We start from the raw sequence: 14,196 nt of genomic DNA, 5'->3' as shown, positions 1-14,196 counted from the left end.
AAGTTTATTACCATGGCATAGGAATGTAAAAAGACCATTATGTTAAATTACAATGTTGACCATAAGTCCATTACAATCCTCTGAAGACACTTACACTCCTACATTTTAAAAATGACAGTGTCTCTAAGATGGTTACTAATCCTTATGTTTTGTGATACTCCAGACTTTCAAAGTTAGGTTGCTACTTCATGCAGCATACATTTTTTCTCATGTGATTTTTGCATAAGAATTCCTTCCTTCAGGAAAGAACTTCTGTCATCCACAGTAGTCCCTTCTTAACTGCAGGGCATATGTTCCAAGACCCCCAGTGGATGCCTGATACTGTGGACAGTACCTAACCCTATATATACTGTGTTTTCCTATACATACATACATACCTGTGGTAATTTGGTTTATAAATTAGGCACAGTGAGAGATTAACAACAATAACTAATAGTAGAATAGAATAGTTATAACAATATACTGTAATGAAAGTTACATGAATGTGGCCTCTCTGCCTCTCAGAATATCTTATTATGCCACACTCACCCTTCTTGTGATGGATGTGAGACCACAGGATGCCTGTGTGATGAGATGCAGTGAGGTGGGTGACGTAGGCATTATGATGATGTAGAAGCATTAGGCTCTGCTGACCTGATGACGTGTCAGGAGGAGCATCATCTGCTTGTGGACCACAGTTGACTGGGGCAACTGAAATTGCAGAAAGCACAGACTAAGGATAAGGGGGAACTAGTGTTTATATGGTGCTCACCTGTCTGTATTTTCCCATGCTTCAGGGAATGTATAGCTTTTCTTTGTAAGTCTTTGCTCCTGTCCATAGACATCATTATATGTATATGTTAGTTTTGGTATGTGAGAATACATGCAATTTCTCTTCACTCAGTACTGAAAGAAGTGAGGAATTTCTTCTCACTCCTAATCAGCTTTTGTAACTGCCAACTAAATCCTCTTCTGCACACACTACAATAGGTTTAAACATACTCCTCTAGAACTCTTCTACCCAGGACAGTAGACACTAGCTACCAGTGGCTGTTACTTATAATGTGACTGGTCCAAATGGAGATGTGCTTTAAGTATAAAATAGACACTGGATTTGGGAGACTTAGAATGAAAAAGTGTAAAATATCTCAAAAAAAAGTTTTTCAATCACACATTAAAATAATATTTTGGATGCATTGGGTTGCAGAAGAACATTTTATTTTTTTAATTATTTTTTTAATGTTTATTTTTGAGAGAGAGAGGGAGACACAGAATTCAAAGCAGGCTGCACACTCTGAGCTGTCAGCATAGAGCTTGACGCAGGGCTCGAACTCACCGCGAGATCGTGACCTGAGCTGAAGTTGGATGCTCAACCTACTGAGCCATCCAGGCGCCCCTTTTATTTTATTGTTTTTAAGTTTTTAAAAAGGTGTTTATTTATTTAGAGAGAGACAGAGAGTGTGAGCGGGGGAGGAGCAGAGAGAGGGGGAGAGAGAATCCCAAGCAGGCTCTGCGCTGAGCTTGAACCCACCAACTGGAAGATCATGATGACCTGAGCTGAAATCAGGAGTTGGACGCTCAGGTGCCTAAACCACCCAGGCACCCATAAAAACGTTATTTCAAAATATTGTAATAATTATTACATAATTATTTTCACCAGTTTTCATTTTACCTTCTAATGTGATACTAGAAAATCTTCAATTACACATGTGTCTCACTTATTTATTTATTTTTTTAATATTTACTTTTGAGGGAAAGAGACAGAGCGTGAGCAGGGGAGGGACAGAGAGAGACAGGGAGACACAGAATCCGAAACAAGCCCCAGGCTCCGAGCTGTCCGCACAGAGCCCGACATGGGGCTGGAACTCACAAACCATGACGAGATCATGACCTGAGCCAAAGTCAGATGCTTAACCAACTGAGCCACCCAGGCGCCCCAGATGTGGCTCACTTGTGCAGGACAGCACTGCTCTAGAATAATATCACTCATTATCCAGGCAGCCAAATCCCCATTGTTTCCCCAAAACTCCTTGGAAACTACATGTAGTTGCTAGCTTGTCATGTGGCATGGTGGTGCCTGTGTCACTTGGGAACAGACTTTCTACATGTAGACACAGTAAGCACCATAATGTCGTACCTAGTACCACTCAGAAAAAAAGCTTAAGACTATAAACATGAATGAAACCATTGCCTTTGTTGTAGAGTGTTGCATTCAGCATTTAAAAAAATAATTGTTACCATCATGAAGGTTATAGTACTTCGTGGATCTTTAGCTATGAGCTTTGTAAATGAATGTTACATATGAAATAAATGTTAATGGGAAAAACCTAACTGCTTTGCTGCAGTAAACACTAAGTTATGGTTTTACTGCTTTAAGTGATAACACTGTATGTAATGCCTGAATATTAGAATAACAAACGTACTTTACTGATTCTTTTATTTTATTACTGTTGGAAATGTAGTTAATATAATTCACATTACAGTTATGACATGCCATACTTGTTTTATTGCAAATTTTAAGATGTATATAAAAGACAGCATACTCCTACTTAAAAGGATCAAAACAGGTTATGTTTTAATCTCATGTAATTTAATGTAAGTTCTATATGTAGCATGCTTTGAAACACTGTTCAGTATTTTTACTACAAAGCATTTTTCAACTCGGTGATCTGAGTCTGAATTTTGAAAATTCTCAAAGTTCCACATTTTAAATGATCAGCAACAAGATTTATAAATGTATCTGCTCTAAGTGTGGTAGTGAGCAGTAAAATACTTATTTGTTAATTACAAAAATATTCTCTTGTAAAACATTAATTTTGTCTTAATTTTTAGGAAACCAGAATTCGTGCAATGGATAAGGATGCCAAGAAAAAAATTCATAATTTTTCTGTTATCAACCCTGTTGCTGGACAGTCTGTAACTCATATTTTTGCAGTGGACAGTAGAGAAGATCTCCAGAAATGGATGGAAGCCTTCTGGCAGCATTTTTTTGATCTTAGTAAGTTAATTTTTGGATTTGCCAGTATTATATTCATGTATCATGAAAGGATGCACAAAGCAATCTAAATATTACAATTATAATGTTATAATTTGTATCAAGAATTTTTTATGCTCTTGAATAAAATGATAGTATATCATCACTGCATTGATCACTTTTTCTCTCAACTTTTCCCCAATGCCTGACTTTAACTATAGTTTATTATACGTTTGAATTCCTAGTATCTCTACCTGTTATTTTTTAAGTTCCTCTGGTCCCTAAAACAACTAGACCACATTTTTTCAAAATATTAGGTTTTAATTGGTTAAAGCAGTGTGTTTAATCAAAGGGATAACAATCCATTTGAGGAGTGAAACACTTCTCTAGGTTAGTGATGATTCTAAAATGTTGAAATGTTCAGAAGGAAATTCATTTTTATGTAACCTTCTGTTAACTCCAGATTCGTTATAATATCATTTTGGACATCATCCAAAAAATTTTTTTAAACCATACATGTGGTTTTCAGCTTCAATAGTACAGCCCATGATTTTAAAAACAATGTGATAGTAATATAATAAGAGTTTTACTATGTAAAATGTGTGATCTAGTATTCTCAAGTTAAGGAGGAATTTTATCAACAAGAAAATATTGAAATGATATATTGAGATAGGAGGGAGGGAGATGGGGGATGGGCTAGATGGGTGATGGGTATTAAGGAGGTCACTTGTGTAAATGTGAACTATTGATAAGGGCTATTTCTAGTCAAACTAAGCCTACTGTTAGATTCAACCAGCATTTTATATCTTTAGAATGCTTTTTTATAGAATTACAAAGGATAGCCATTTCCAAACAATCAAAGTTATTTCTTCAACCCCTAGAAATAATCCAACAGAAATTTTAGGACTTCTTAATGAGCTATTTTGGGAAACTTTATAAAAGAGTTAATACCTCCTGTCCCCAGTGTGATCCATGGCCTGGTCAAGTATTCTAGTGATGGTTGGGGAGGACACAAAAAGGGAACTGAACGTATTGATTACCTTCAACATACCATATAGCTTCATTTATTTCTCACCACAGCCCAGCAGGGCAGAAATTATTTTCCTCTGCTCTAAAGTTGAGAAAATTGAGGCCTGAAGAGATGTCTGGTTTACTGCAGGAAACTAGAGGCCTCCCTCTATAGCCTTCTGGAGTTCTTTAGGACTTGTTTTCCTTAAGTACTATCCCTAGGCACTCAATAGGCGTTTGAATATTTGTTCCATGCTTATCAGCATGCACTACATTTTTTTTTTTAACTTCAGCTGATCTTAGATGTGTAACTTAAAAGACAACAACTTCCTTTTGTTTGCTGATCACATCTGAAATTTTAACTGCTTTCCTAAATGCTCTGCTTTAGAGAGTTTGTCTTACAAAGACTATATTATTTTTAGAAGTGATTCTATAAAAATGTTTATGTGTATAAAAACAGGAACAGGGTAAGAGGAGGTAAAAATGCAGAATATTATAGTCTGGGTATCAACTACTACTAGATGATCTCATGTTTTTATTGTCCAGATTACATAAAGTAATTTATCATGCTAAAATAGGGAGTTGGAGGGATATAAATCTCGTGATACAACTGTCGAAATAAGAAAGCGATGACAACTAGGTTCTTAGATCTGGCTACTTCTTTAGTATTTAATGATTTGGGATAAAATCTGCCAATCTATCTAGTTTTTGAAGTATAAATTCTATTAGATTCACATTTTACAATACATTGTGTATGGGGCACCTGGATGGCTCAGTCAGTTGAACATCTGACTTGATTTCAGCTCGGGTCATGATCTCACAGTTCCATGGGTGGGTTCAAGCCCCGCTTCAGGCTCTGCGCTGACACTATGGAGCCTGCCTGGGGTTCTCTCTCTCTCTCTCTCTCTCTCTCTCTCTCTCTCTCTCTCCCTCCCTCTCTCTCAAAATAAATACATAAACATTTTTTAAAAAGAATTCATTGTGTATGAAGATATGAAGCAAAGATCAAATCCTAAAGATTGACTTGTACTTTAAATGTTTTATCTTCCTCATGGTAAGTGTAGCCTGTTGTGATCTTAGGTGAAATGTGATATGTAGAACATAATAGAGGATGGATATTCAAGGCAGAATAAACTAAGAGTAATTTAATATTTAGAGCAAATTTCAATTATTTGACTCTGTGTAAGAGTAGAAAATTGAAAGAGTGAGATTAAAAATCACAAGAAAACATTAATGGCACTAAGCCTGCAGAGGAACAGAGATGAATGAAGAGTGGAGGTTGGAAGCCAAGGGGGATGTGATAGCTAATTTTTAATATTTGAGAGCTGAAAAACACGTAAAAGGAATGACACTGTTCTGGATAATCAAAAGGGGTAGGAGTGGTGGGTCAAAGATAAATTTGTTTCAAGTATTTAATAATATACATATTGAGTCAACATAAGCAGCTTAGCATAACAGATCATTTGACTGGGAACATTATAACAAATATTATTGTGGTAAACACCTCCAGTAGACAGATTTTATGTGAAGACAACATAGCCATTTAATATTTCATACTGGGGCCTTTTTTTTTTATGTTAACATGTTGGTATCATGTATAACTTTGCATACTAATTTATTCACTGGTAAAATAAATGTTTCCATTGTAAAATTGACCAGTGAACATTCCACACTTGTACCTCTGACTTCAGTTACACATGGATAACATGACTTTATATTCCAGTTTTCAACATGATTAATATTCTGCTACCACTTTAACAATGAACAGCTTTAATCTATCAATATAGAGAAAATACGGCACTTTGTAATTTGCCTAAGATTTGACAGAGAAATGTTTGCTAGCTTAAAGTATTTCATTATTTTTCCAGTAGATAAGACCTTAATTTTTTTCTGCCCCAAGAAGGAAAAGCTGGCTTTTATATATTTATCTAAAAAAGGAAGTGGAGGGGAGGAATAAGTTATCAGATCTCAGATCCTACTAGATTTAAATTCTGCAGAGCAACCTTTGAAGCCTCAAACTCAAGATTTTGTTCTCTCTCTGAGATGCTATGTGGGCTATTTTGAAATTTTTGCCATATTCTATACTTAGCATTGTAATAAAACACACTAAAAGGTTTTTTATGTTTCTTAACTATTTAAAGTGATGGATTTAAAATTTATGCATATTACCATATAACCATGGCTGTATATTAGATTTAAAACAACAAAAATGAATAGATAATTTGACTAAACGTGAAATGTCTTTCATTTTTAAGCTATCGAAAATAACTAAATTGGATATTGAGAATATAATAAAAAGGAAGAGAAATATAGATCATAAATCATTCCAAAAAGACACATATGTGTATGACATTTACTTTTCTACAGATGTAAGATAGAGTGTAAGCATAGTGAACCCCAGTAACCTGCTTTTATAATATGAACAGAGAGACGCATGGTTTCTAGCACAGCTGTTACCCAGTGCGTAGGTGCACAATAAATATGGAAAGGTTAAGTTGTTTATATCCACCACTCAGAAGAGATTAATCTGAGAATTTTAAGATGAAAATAATAAAACATAATTAAAAGAAAAATTAATGTTCACACTTCAAAATTTTAACTTAAAAATTGAAACAACTTATTTAAGAGTACTTTTTATTCCTAGTAACTACTGGCTTTATTTAAAGTGTCCTTCCTGAATAAATTAGATCCAGTTAGAATTTGGAGTAATGTGTTTTTATTGTAATGGGCTTTTATATACCTTTTACTTGACTGAAAATGCAGCATTTTTCTAGTTATGTGATTTTTGAAAAGCATAATCATTTGAAGAAATAATTGTTAAATAAACAATTCTTATTTCTTAGAATTTTCAAAATTAAAGCCATTTTTGAGAAGCATTATTTCTAACTATATTTTGGTTGATTTTTACCTTTCAAATGTCTTAAATACTGGGTATTTTTATTTAATATTTAACAGAGGAGAACTTGTGCCAACTTTTGCCATGAATAGAAATTTTAGTTATTGATCATTACTGTGCCAGTGAAATCGTACAGTATTTAATAGCCTAGAGATCTTAGCTTCTTATATCTGTGCACAGAACTTATTCTTAAAATAGATTACTTTTGTGCTCAGACGTGGACTGTAAAATCATTGGTAGTATTAGGTTTTTGTGGCTTCCTTAAGGCAATGCTTTATAAATTCACTGTTATTTTTCACAGCAAAAAAAATATGTTGATATCTATTGAAAATGAAGTATACGTCTTCACATTTATGTTTTAAACTAGCCTGCCTTTTTCTGTCTTTCTTAGGCCAATGGAAGCATTGTTGTGAAGAACTTATGAAAATTGAGATTATGTCACCACGGAAACCACCTTTGTTCTTGACAAAAGAGGCGACCTCAGTCTACCATGATATGAGTAAGTGGGGTTTGTCTTTTCTAAGCTTCGGGGTAACAAAAACAACATTGTCCATACTCAAGCAGCTTATTCTATTGACATTAAAATGCTAAAATTTTCAGGGTGCAGTCAAAACGAATGAAAAAAGACTATGATTATAGACTGAGGAACTCATGTTTAATAGATGAATTAATACAAAATTAATGAATACACATTTTTCATAGTTTGAATGCTTAAGATCAAACAAAAATGTTAAGGCTTCAAAATGAATAAAGGTGCACTGAAAATAAATATTAGCTGAGTAGCTGATGAAAATTCTGAAAATGTGAACTTGCAGATTCTAAAATATAATCACGTTCTATAATTTTTTCTGTATTTTATTAAATTTGTTTTAAAGTAATGTTGATAAATGAATACTAGTAAATGGAAGTATTCTTTCATCTCAGGTCAAAAATTTGGTTAAGTTTAATGCTTTGGAAAATTTTAAATTTCTAGACTCATTAATATTCCATTTTCCCACACTTTGAAGGGTAATTATTTATCTTTGTAGGATTGCCTGAGTGAACAGTGCTGTGAACACAGGTCAACACTAAATTCTAGTCTGTTTTGCCACCAATATATACTTTACACTTACTTTAAAATGTTAGATTAAAAATGATAGATTTGGGTTTACACATTTGAAAATACCAGTGATTCATTTAATAGACATTATCTCTATTCTCTTATTTTTCCCAAGGAAAAATTCATCCAGAACCCTTATTACCAAAATGTTTCCTTGGGTTTCTGGTTTTGGAATTTTTTCTCTATGAACAGAGACTTTTGCTAGTCTACAGGAAAGGATACTAATCCAGTTACATTTGTCCCAGTTTACATATCAGGCTTTTATAAAAAGGGAATCCACTCTTACCTAGAAATCAGAATAGATTTTAAATCCAAGAAAAGTTATTTAATAAGTACTTAATCTACAGAATTGAAAAAAAAAATCCTCATGTAACTCTACTCCTTTGAAAGCTGAGTTTTACGCGTTTATTTAGGAACATTTATGCGTGTGCGTGCATGTGTGGCGCACAGTGAATGAGCTCCTTAGTTTTTGGTTCTGTTGGTAGGGGAAGGGTTATTTTTACAAGCAAATGCTTAAAAAAAAAGAAAAAGAAAAACAACTCCAAATCACTTGCTTATCCAGTGTGTTTTGATGACCGTTATAGATGTTGGTTTAGAAAACAATAACTGACTCAAAGTGTACACAGCTTCTGAATTTTCCCCATGCATTTTCTTCTCAAAATCATTACAGGCATTGATTCACCTATAAAACTTGAAAGTTTAACTGAGACCATACAAAAAAAACTTGAAGAGACAAATGGACAGTTTCTTATTGGTCAGCAGGAAGAACCCTCACCACCTCTTTGGGCCAGCCTCTTTGATGGTAATCATGAAGTGGTTATCCAGAAAAAGGTGTTATCTCCTGCAAGCAAGGAGTTACATGACGGGAAAGGGAAAAAGAGACGTGCTCCCCTTCCTCCTTCTGATAAAGCTCCATTCAGCTTAAAAACACAGAGCAACACAGATCAATTGGTTAAGGACAACTGGGAAAAAACAAGTGTATCTTGGGCCTCGCCTTTGGATACCAAATTATCAACCCTAATGCATCACTTACAGAAACCAATGGCTGCTCCTCGAAAACTTCTCCCTGCCAGGAAAAATAATTTAACTGATGGCGAACTCACAGACACTAAAACCAATTTTGAAGCCAAGCCAGTGCCAGCTCCGAGGCAGAAATCTATCAAAGACATTTTGGATCCTCGATCATGGTTGCAAGCACAAGTATAGAAAACCCTTAATGTATAAAACATTTAAGAAAATCTATAACTGTTAGGCTTAATTCAGAAGCACTGGTGATATAGTAACACATAATTATGTTGGTAAATATGATAGTGATTTACATCAATAATTAATAAGCTATTAGGTATAAAAAATGTTTTATAATGAAGAAATGGATTTCTCTTTTACTTCTGATTTTCAGAACGTAAGTGATTTCCCCAGTAGAGTGCAAGAGGCAGTTTCTAGACAATATCCTAATTGTTGGAAGGGTTAATTTATTCCTAAATTAGTACCAGCAGTGAGCAAGCACTAGGCAGAAGAAGGCATTAAAATTTCTTTGGGGAGAGACTGTCTAGTAACTTAAAATGTGTTAAATCTGAGCCATATTCTCATTGTGAGAATTTTAATACTAATGGAATGTTTCAAAAGTTTTATTTAAACCACAAATTATAGAATCCACCCAAGAAAATTTCTTCTTAGCATTCTGGAATTCTCATCTAATGGTTCACTGGCTCTCATCTATTGTTTAACTCACTAGTTAACTCACTGACCTTTCAAATTCCTGGGATAAATTTTGGAATATTAAATTCTTCATCTTTAAAGGGGATTTATAATGTGCTATTCAAAGTTGCTTCCTTGATGAGCCCTGAAATCCTGTTGACATTAACTCATAAAGTGAAGCATAACATTTATTAGTTTAGAGAAAAGGTAAATGAAATGTTCTTTATTTCCACTTTTCTATGCATGGTGCTAATTTCCATTGTGACATTGGAATTTGGGGAAGTGAGTAGCTGATTAACACCTTAAAATTCATTTAATGCTTATTTAAAAAGCAGATGGCCGATTGAAAAATATCAGAAAAGTTGGCCATGATGATAATTTTCAGAATTAATCCTTTTAAAACATTTTAATTAAATTTCCTTTTTTCTAGTAAGGGTTGATGTCTGCTATTGATATTATTCATTAAAAGTCATATTCTTACAACAATGACATTGGAATCATTTCCATAGGAGGTAATTTCCATAGCAACTAATCACAGTGACCCAAACAGGATTATGAAATCAACAGCAAGAGGATGCATACCTTAAGGAACAAAAAAACCCATTTTTTAAATAATAATGATTCTTCTAAACAAGAACTGAACAGTTTTAAAAATCAAATCAGAATTTTCAAATAAAACAGTTTCCATAAGGTGTCAGCAACAGCACCAAAAAATGTGAAATCACACTGAACCCTAAATGTCATTGCAAGAAATAAAAATTCAAGAATTAAATTACTGGCCTGCGTATAATCTCTAGAGATCTTTTTAAAGCTCATGAGAACTCTATTTGGATCAGAACTACATTATTACAAAGTAAAATGAACACTTGACAAAAAATAACATTAATTTAAATGGAGTCTTTCATTATTTTTAGATAGCAGTCTTTTTTCATTTATAGAGAATGATGTAACTGCCAGGTTACTTTTGTGTTTCCCCGGGCCTCCTAGTCAGAATTGCAACTCGAGGGAGTAATGATACAAAAGGTCTCTTGTGACCACGAACACCAGGACAGACATAGTATTTGATGAGAAGGAAGCCCCGTATGCATGCCTTAGAGGGTGTAGAGACAGTCACGTGTATGAAAACCTGCAAAGGTAGGATTAATTTGTTTTTTCTAACTAGGAGGCTCTCCTCAATGTCTGTTGTGGTTGCCAAATCAGTAAAGGGCATATTAAAAATCTACAGGATATTATGGTTTGAATTTTTGTTTATTTTTTAAGCCTCACTGCTGTTTTTGACAGCATTTGTGACTGTCATCGCCACTAAATTATTGAGCTAGAAGATGCTGCAGGCAAAATTGTTTCTGAAACTGGCATCTAAGCATTTTTTTTTTTTTTTTTTTTTTTTTTTAGTGGAAGCCTTCCTTATAACAACCGGTGTTAAAACTTCCAAATTATATTCTTGTCATTTCCTCATGCATATTATATCAAGAAAGATTTAGGGTGTACTGGAAAGAGAATGTACTCCTAGAGAACCTAAGTAGCAGTTGTGCCCTCAGTGGGGCACTTTGAAACAAGGCTGAAGCCCTTCCTGCTAGAACCGTCTATGTGAAGCCTGACCAAGGGCCACCTCCCTCCCGCAATTATTCAGGCCGTTTCTGGGGGCCCGTCTCACTGTACGCTACGCAGCCTTTGCACTCAGGCTGAAGTTTCCAGCCTCACTTCCTTTAACGTTGTGCTCATTAAATGTTCATTCACTTCCCCCCAAAAGGTATAATACAGAGTTGGGGCTCCCTCCCTTCCTTCTTTCCATCTTACTCCCTTCCTTCCTTCCTTCCACAGTTAAAAAAAAATCTAAAAATACTTAAACACTTTGTCAAGGAGTTCGTCAAAAGAAGTATTTGTTTTCGCATTTCCTAAACCGGAAGTTTATGACATATAAAAATATGCCGTGTAATGAAAGACATTTCAGCTTTTTATGAGCTGGCTTTTCACATTCTTTGTCCTTTTAATTTGTTTCTTGATAGATGAAGACCATAAACTTGAAAACAAAGAGTTAGCTGTCAGATCTTGATAATAATATTATAATTAGAGAAAAAAGAATAGATATTTTATGATATTATGATAATTCTGGTGATCTGAAGATAATGTCTTAGAAAATTACATTTACATTTCAAACTCTGGGATATAAATTACAACAGCATTAAGATAGTATTATTTTTACTTGCTACAAAGTGGTGAGCTTTTTATTTAAACATCTTGCCAAGGACAAAGAAGGCATCTTGTTACTGGAAACACACACCTCCTAAGGTAAACAGTGTTTCAAAATATCAGGCATGCCAACTCTTGGGGAGTTTGGTTAAATCCTCCTTAACTGTCTTCAGTGCCCCCTGACTTCTTTTAAATGGATGTGCATGTATGTGGAAAACTGATTCCATTTATTATAAATGCCTTATCTTTACCCTTTAAGATCCTACTGAATACATTTTTCTAGTATTTATTAAAAATGGAAGCTGCCTTGAGTTAGAGACAATTCATCTAAGGTAGGTTAAGCAGTCAAGTATTTCCTTAGGCTTATGTTCAGCACCTCAGTCACCTACTGAGAAGTTAATTAATTCAGTCCAAAATGGAATTGTAGGGCAGTTTGATGCAGTTTATGTTAAATGCCAGTTGAATGTAATCACCTGTGTTACCATGAATGAGGGGCAACTGTACTAGATATAGATAGAGTGCTATACCATGAACAAGAAGAGAAATGCTTTGGCAGGAAAATATCTGTCCCTGTGGTCAGAATTTATCAAAATCCTTGTCTTTTTAAAGAGTGAATTATTGAACAGTAATTAAACTTTAACTGATGACCATTTATACAGGGATCTATTAGTCTTAAACTATAAAGTAGACAGAGTTGACTTTGTGCACTTAGATTTCAAAGCATCACTATTTTTAAATGTTTACATGTTTAATGTAACTCTGCTAATAATAGTCATGAAAAAGCAGTTTATTTGGGATCATGCATATTTTTAGTTAACACTAGAAAGGGTATTACCTTTGAAGTTTTAAAAGACTTCATTTGAAAATATGGTAGTGTGTGTTATTTTCTATGACATGCTTGTATAATTGGCATTTTTGTAATTTTTATTTTGTTTTTTTAAAGTGTATTTATTTTGAGTGAGAGCTCGTGCAAACGGGGGAGGGGCAGAGAGAGAGAAAAAGAGTATCTTGAGCAGGCCCTACACTATCAGCATAGAGCCCCACATGGCACTTGATCTCAAAACTGTGAGATCATGACCTGAGCAGAAATCAAGAGTAGGAGGTTTAACCGACTGAGCCACCCAAGTGCCCCTGTAATTTTTATTTTTTATTTTTTATTAATTTTTTTTATGTTTTATTTATTTTTGAGAGAGCATGAGCTGGGGGAGGGACAGAGGGAGAAGGGGACAGAAGATCAGAAGGAGGCTATTATGCACTGAGAGCAGCAAGCCTGATGTGGGGCTCAAACTCACAAACTGCAAGATCATGACCTGAGCCGAAGTTGGGTTCTCAATGGACTGAGCCACCCAGGTGCTTCTCATTTTTACTTTTTAATTAAATGTAGGTCAAGTATCTGGATTAAGACATATTCTATTATGGTTATATATATATATATATATATATATATATATATATATATATATATATATATATGAGTACCAGTGATTGGTAAGGAAGCCAAGGTCATGTGATTAAAACTTCTATACATTAAAAGAACTGATTTATGAAGACATTCGCTTGATTTTTCTTTAGATACCCCTCTGTGCTACACTGATAGAAGTAAACTCTTGTGAAGTCAGTTTAATCAGAGAAAGACATACCCAGTAGCTGGTGCTTCTTATTATAAGACTAATATTTGATATCCTACATATAACTAACAATTATTAAAATGTTTGTATATAATCCTTCTTATAGGATACTCTTTTAAAAATCTACTCATATAACCTTAGCTTTAGGCTACTGATGCAGAATTTGCCCAGAGCTTTAGGTCACTCTAATGATAAATTAGGGACCTGGGATACTCAGTTGCTGTAGCCACAAGGAGACTCCTTATTGTAATGTACCTCCCTCAGTGCTTAATTTATTCCCATGGAGCTCCTCAAGGGAGGGGGAGAGAAATGAACAATCCTGGCTCAATTATATTATTTCAACATTTTATTTTGAAATTGTGAAGCGTGACCAGAAATATTTAACATTTCATTTTAGGAAAAGCTTCTCTTTCTCTGAGGAGATTTATTACAGAGGTATTTTTATTAATCTGAATATCGGAAAATACCAATCCTGGCATGTTTGATCATTAGAAAATTAGGCAAGATCATTCCAAATCTTACTGAAAATTGTGTTTTAAATCACAGCAGTTTGCTTTCGGAGATATGGTAATCTCTTATTGTAACTACTAAAGGAGAGAGGGATTGAAAAGACCTTGTATGTACATAATTGTGCCATGTCATAAACATGTTTCAACATTATCAAAATAGAATGTCTTAAACAAAAAGCAGAATCAGACCTATAAATACAAAGGACAAACTGATG

The 14,196-nt window shown here is 34.3% G+C and overlaps 1 protein-coding gene across 3 annotated transcripts in view; it reads left to right on the top strand.

The window, feature by feature from the left end:
* RTKN2 (rhotekin 2) overlaps positions 1-10,426 on the top strand; it is a 72,034-nt gene extending 61,608 nt beyond the window's left edge. For all 3 annotated transcript variants that reach the window (XM_042960630.1, XM_042960632.1, XM_042960631.1), the window contains 3 exons: positions 2,812-2,977; positions 7,249-7,356; positions 8,627-10,426. In XM_042960630.1, coding sequence (XP_042816564.1) covers positions 2,812-2,977; positions 7,249-7,356; positions 8,627-9,162 — 810 coding nt within the window. In that variant the 3' untranslated portion in view covers positions 9,163-10,426. The remainder of the gene's footprint in view (positions 1-2,811; positions 2,978-7,248; positions 7,357-8,626) is intronic.
* Positions 10,427-14,196: the final 3,770 nt, after the last annotated feature.

The sequence above is a fragment of the Panthera tigris genome, chromosome D2 (assembly GCF_018350195.1).
Source record: "Panthera tigris isolate Pti1 chromosome D2, P.tigris_Pti1_mat1.1, whole genome shotgun sequence".
Classification (NCBI taxonomy): domain Eukaryota; kingdom Metazoa; phylum Chordata; class Mammalia; order Carnivora; family Felidae; genus Panthera; species Panthera tigris.
Note: the sequence above shows the minus strand (reverse complement) of the source record. Positions and strands in the feature narration are given on the sequence as shown.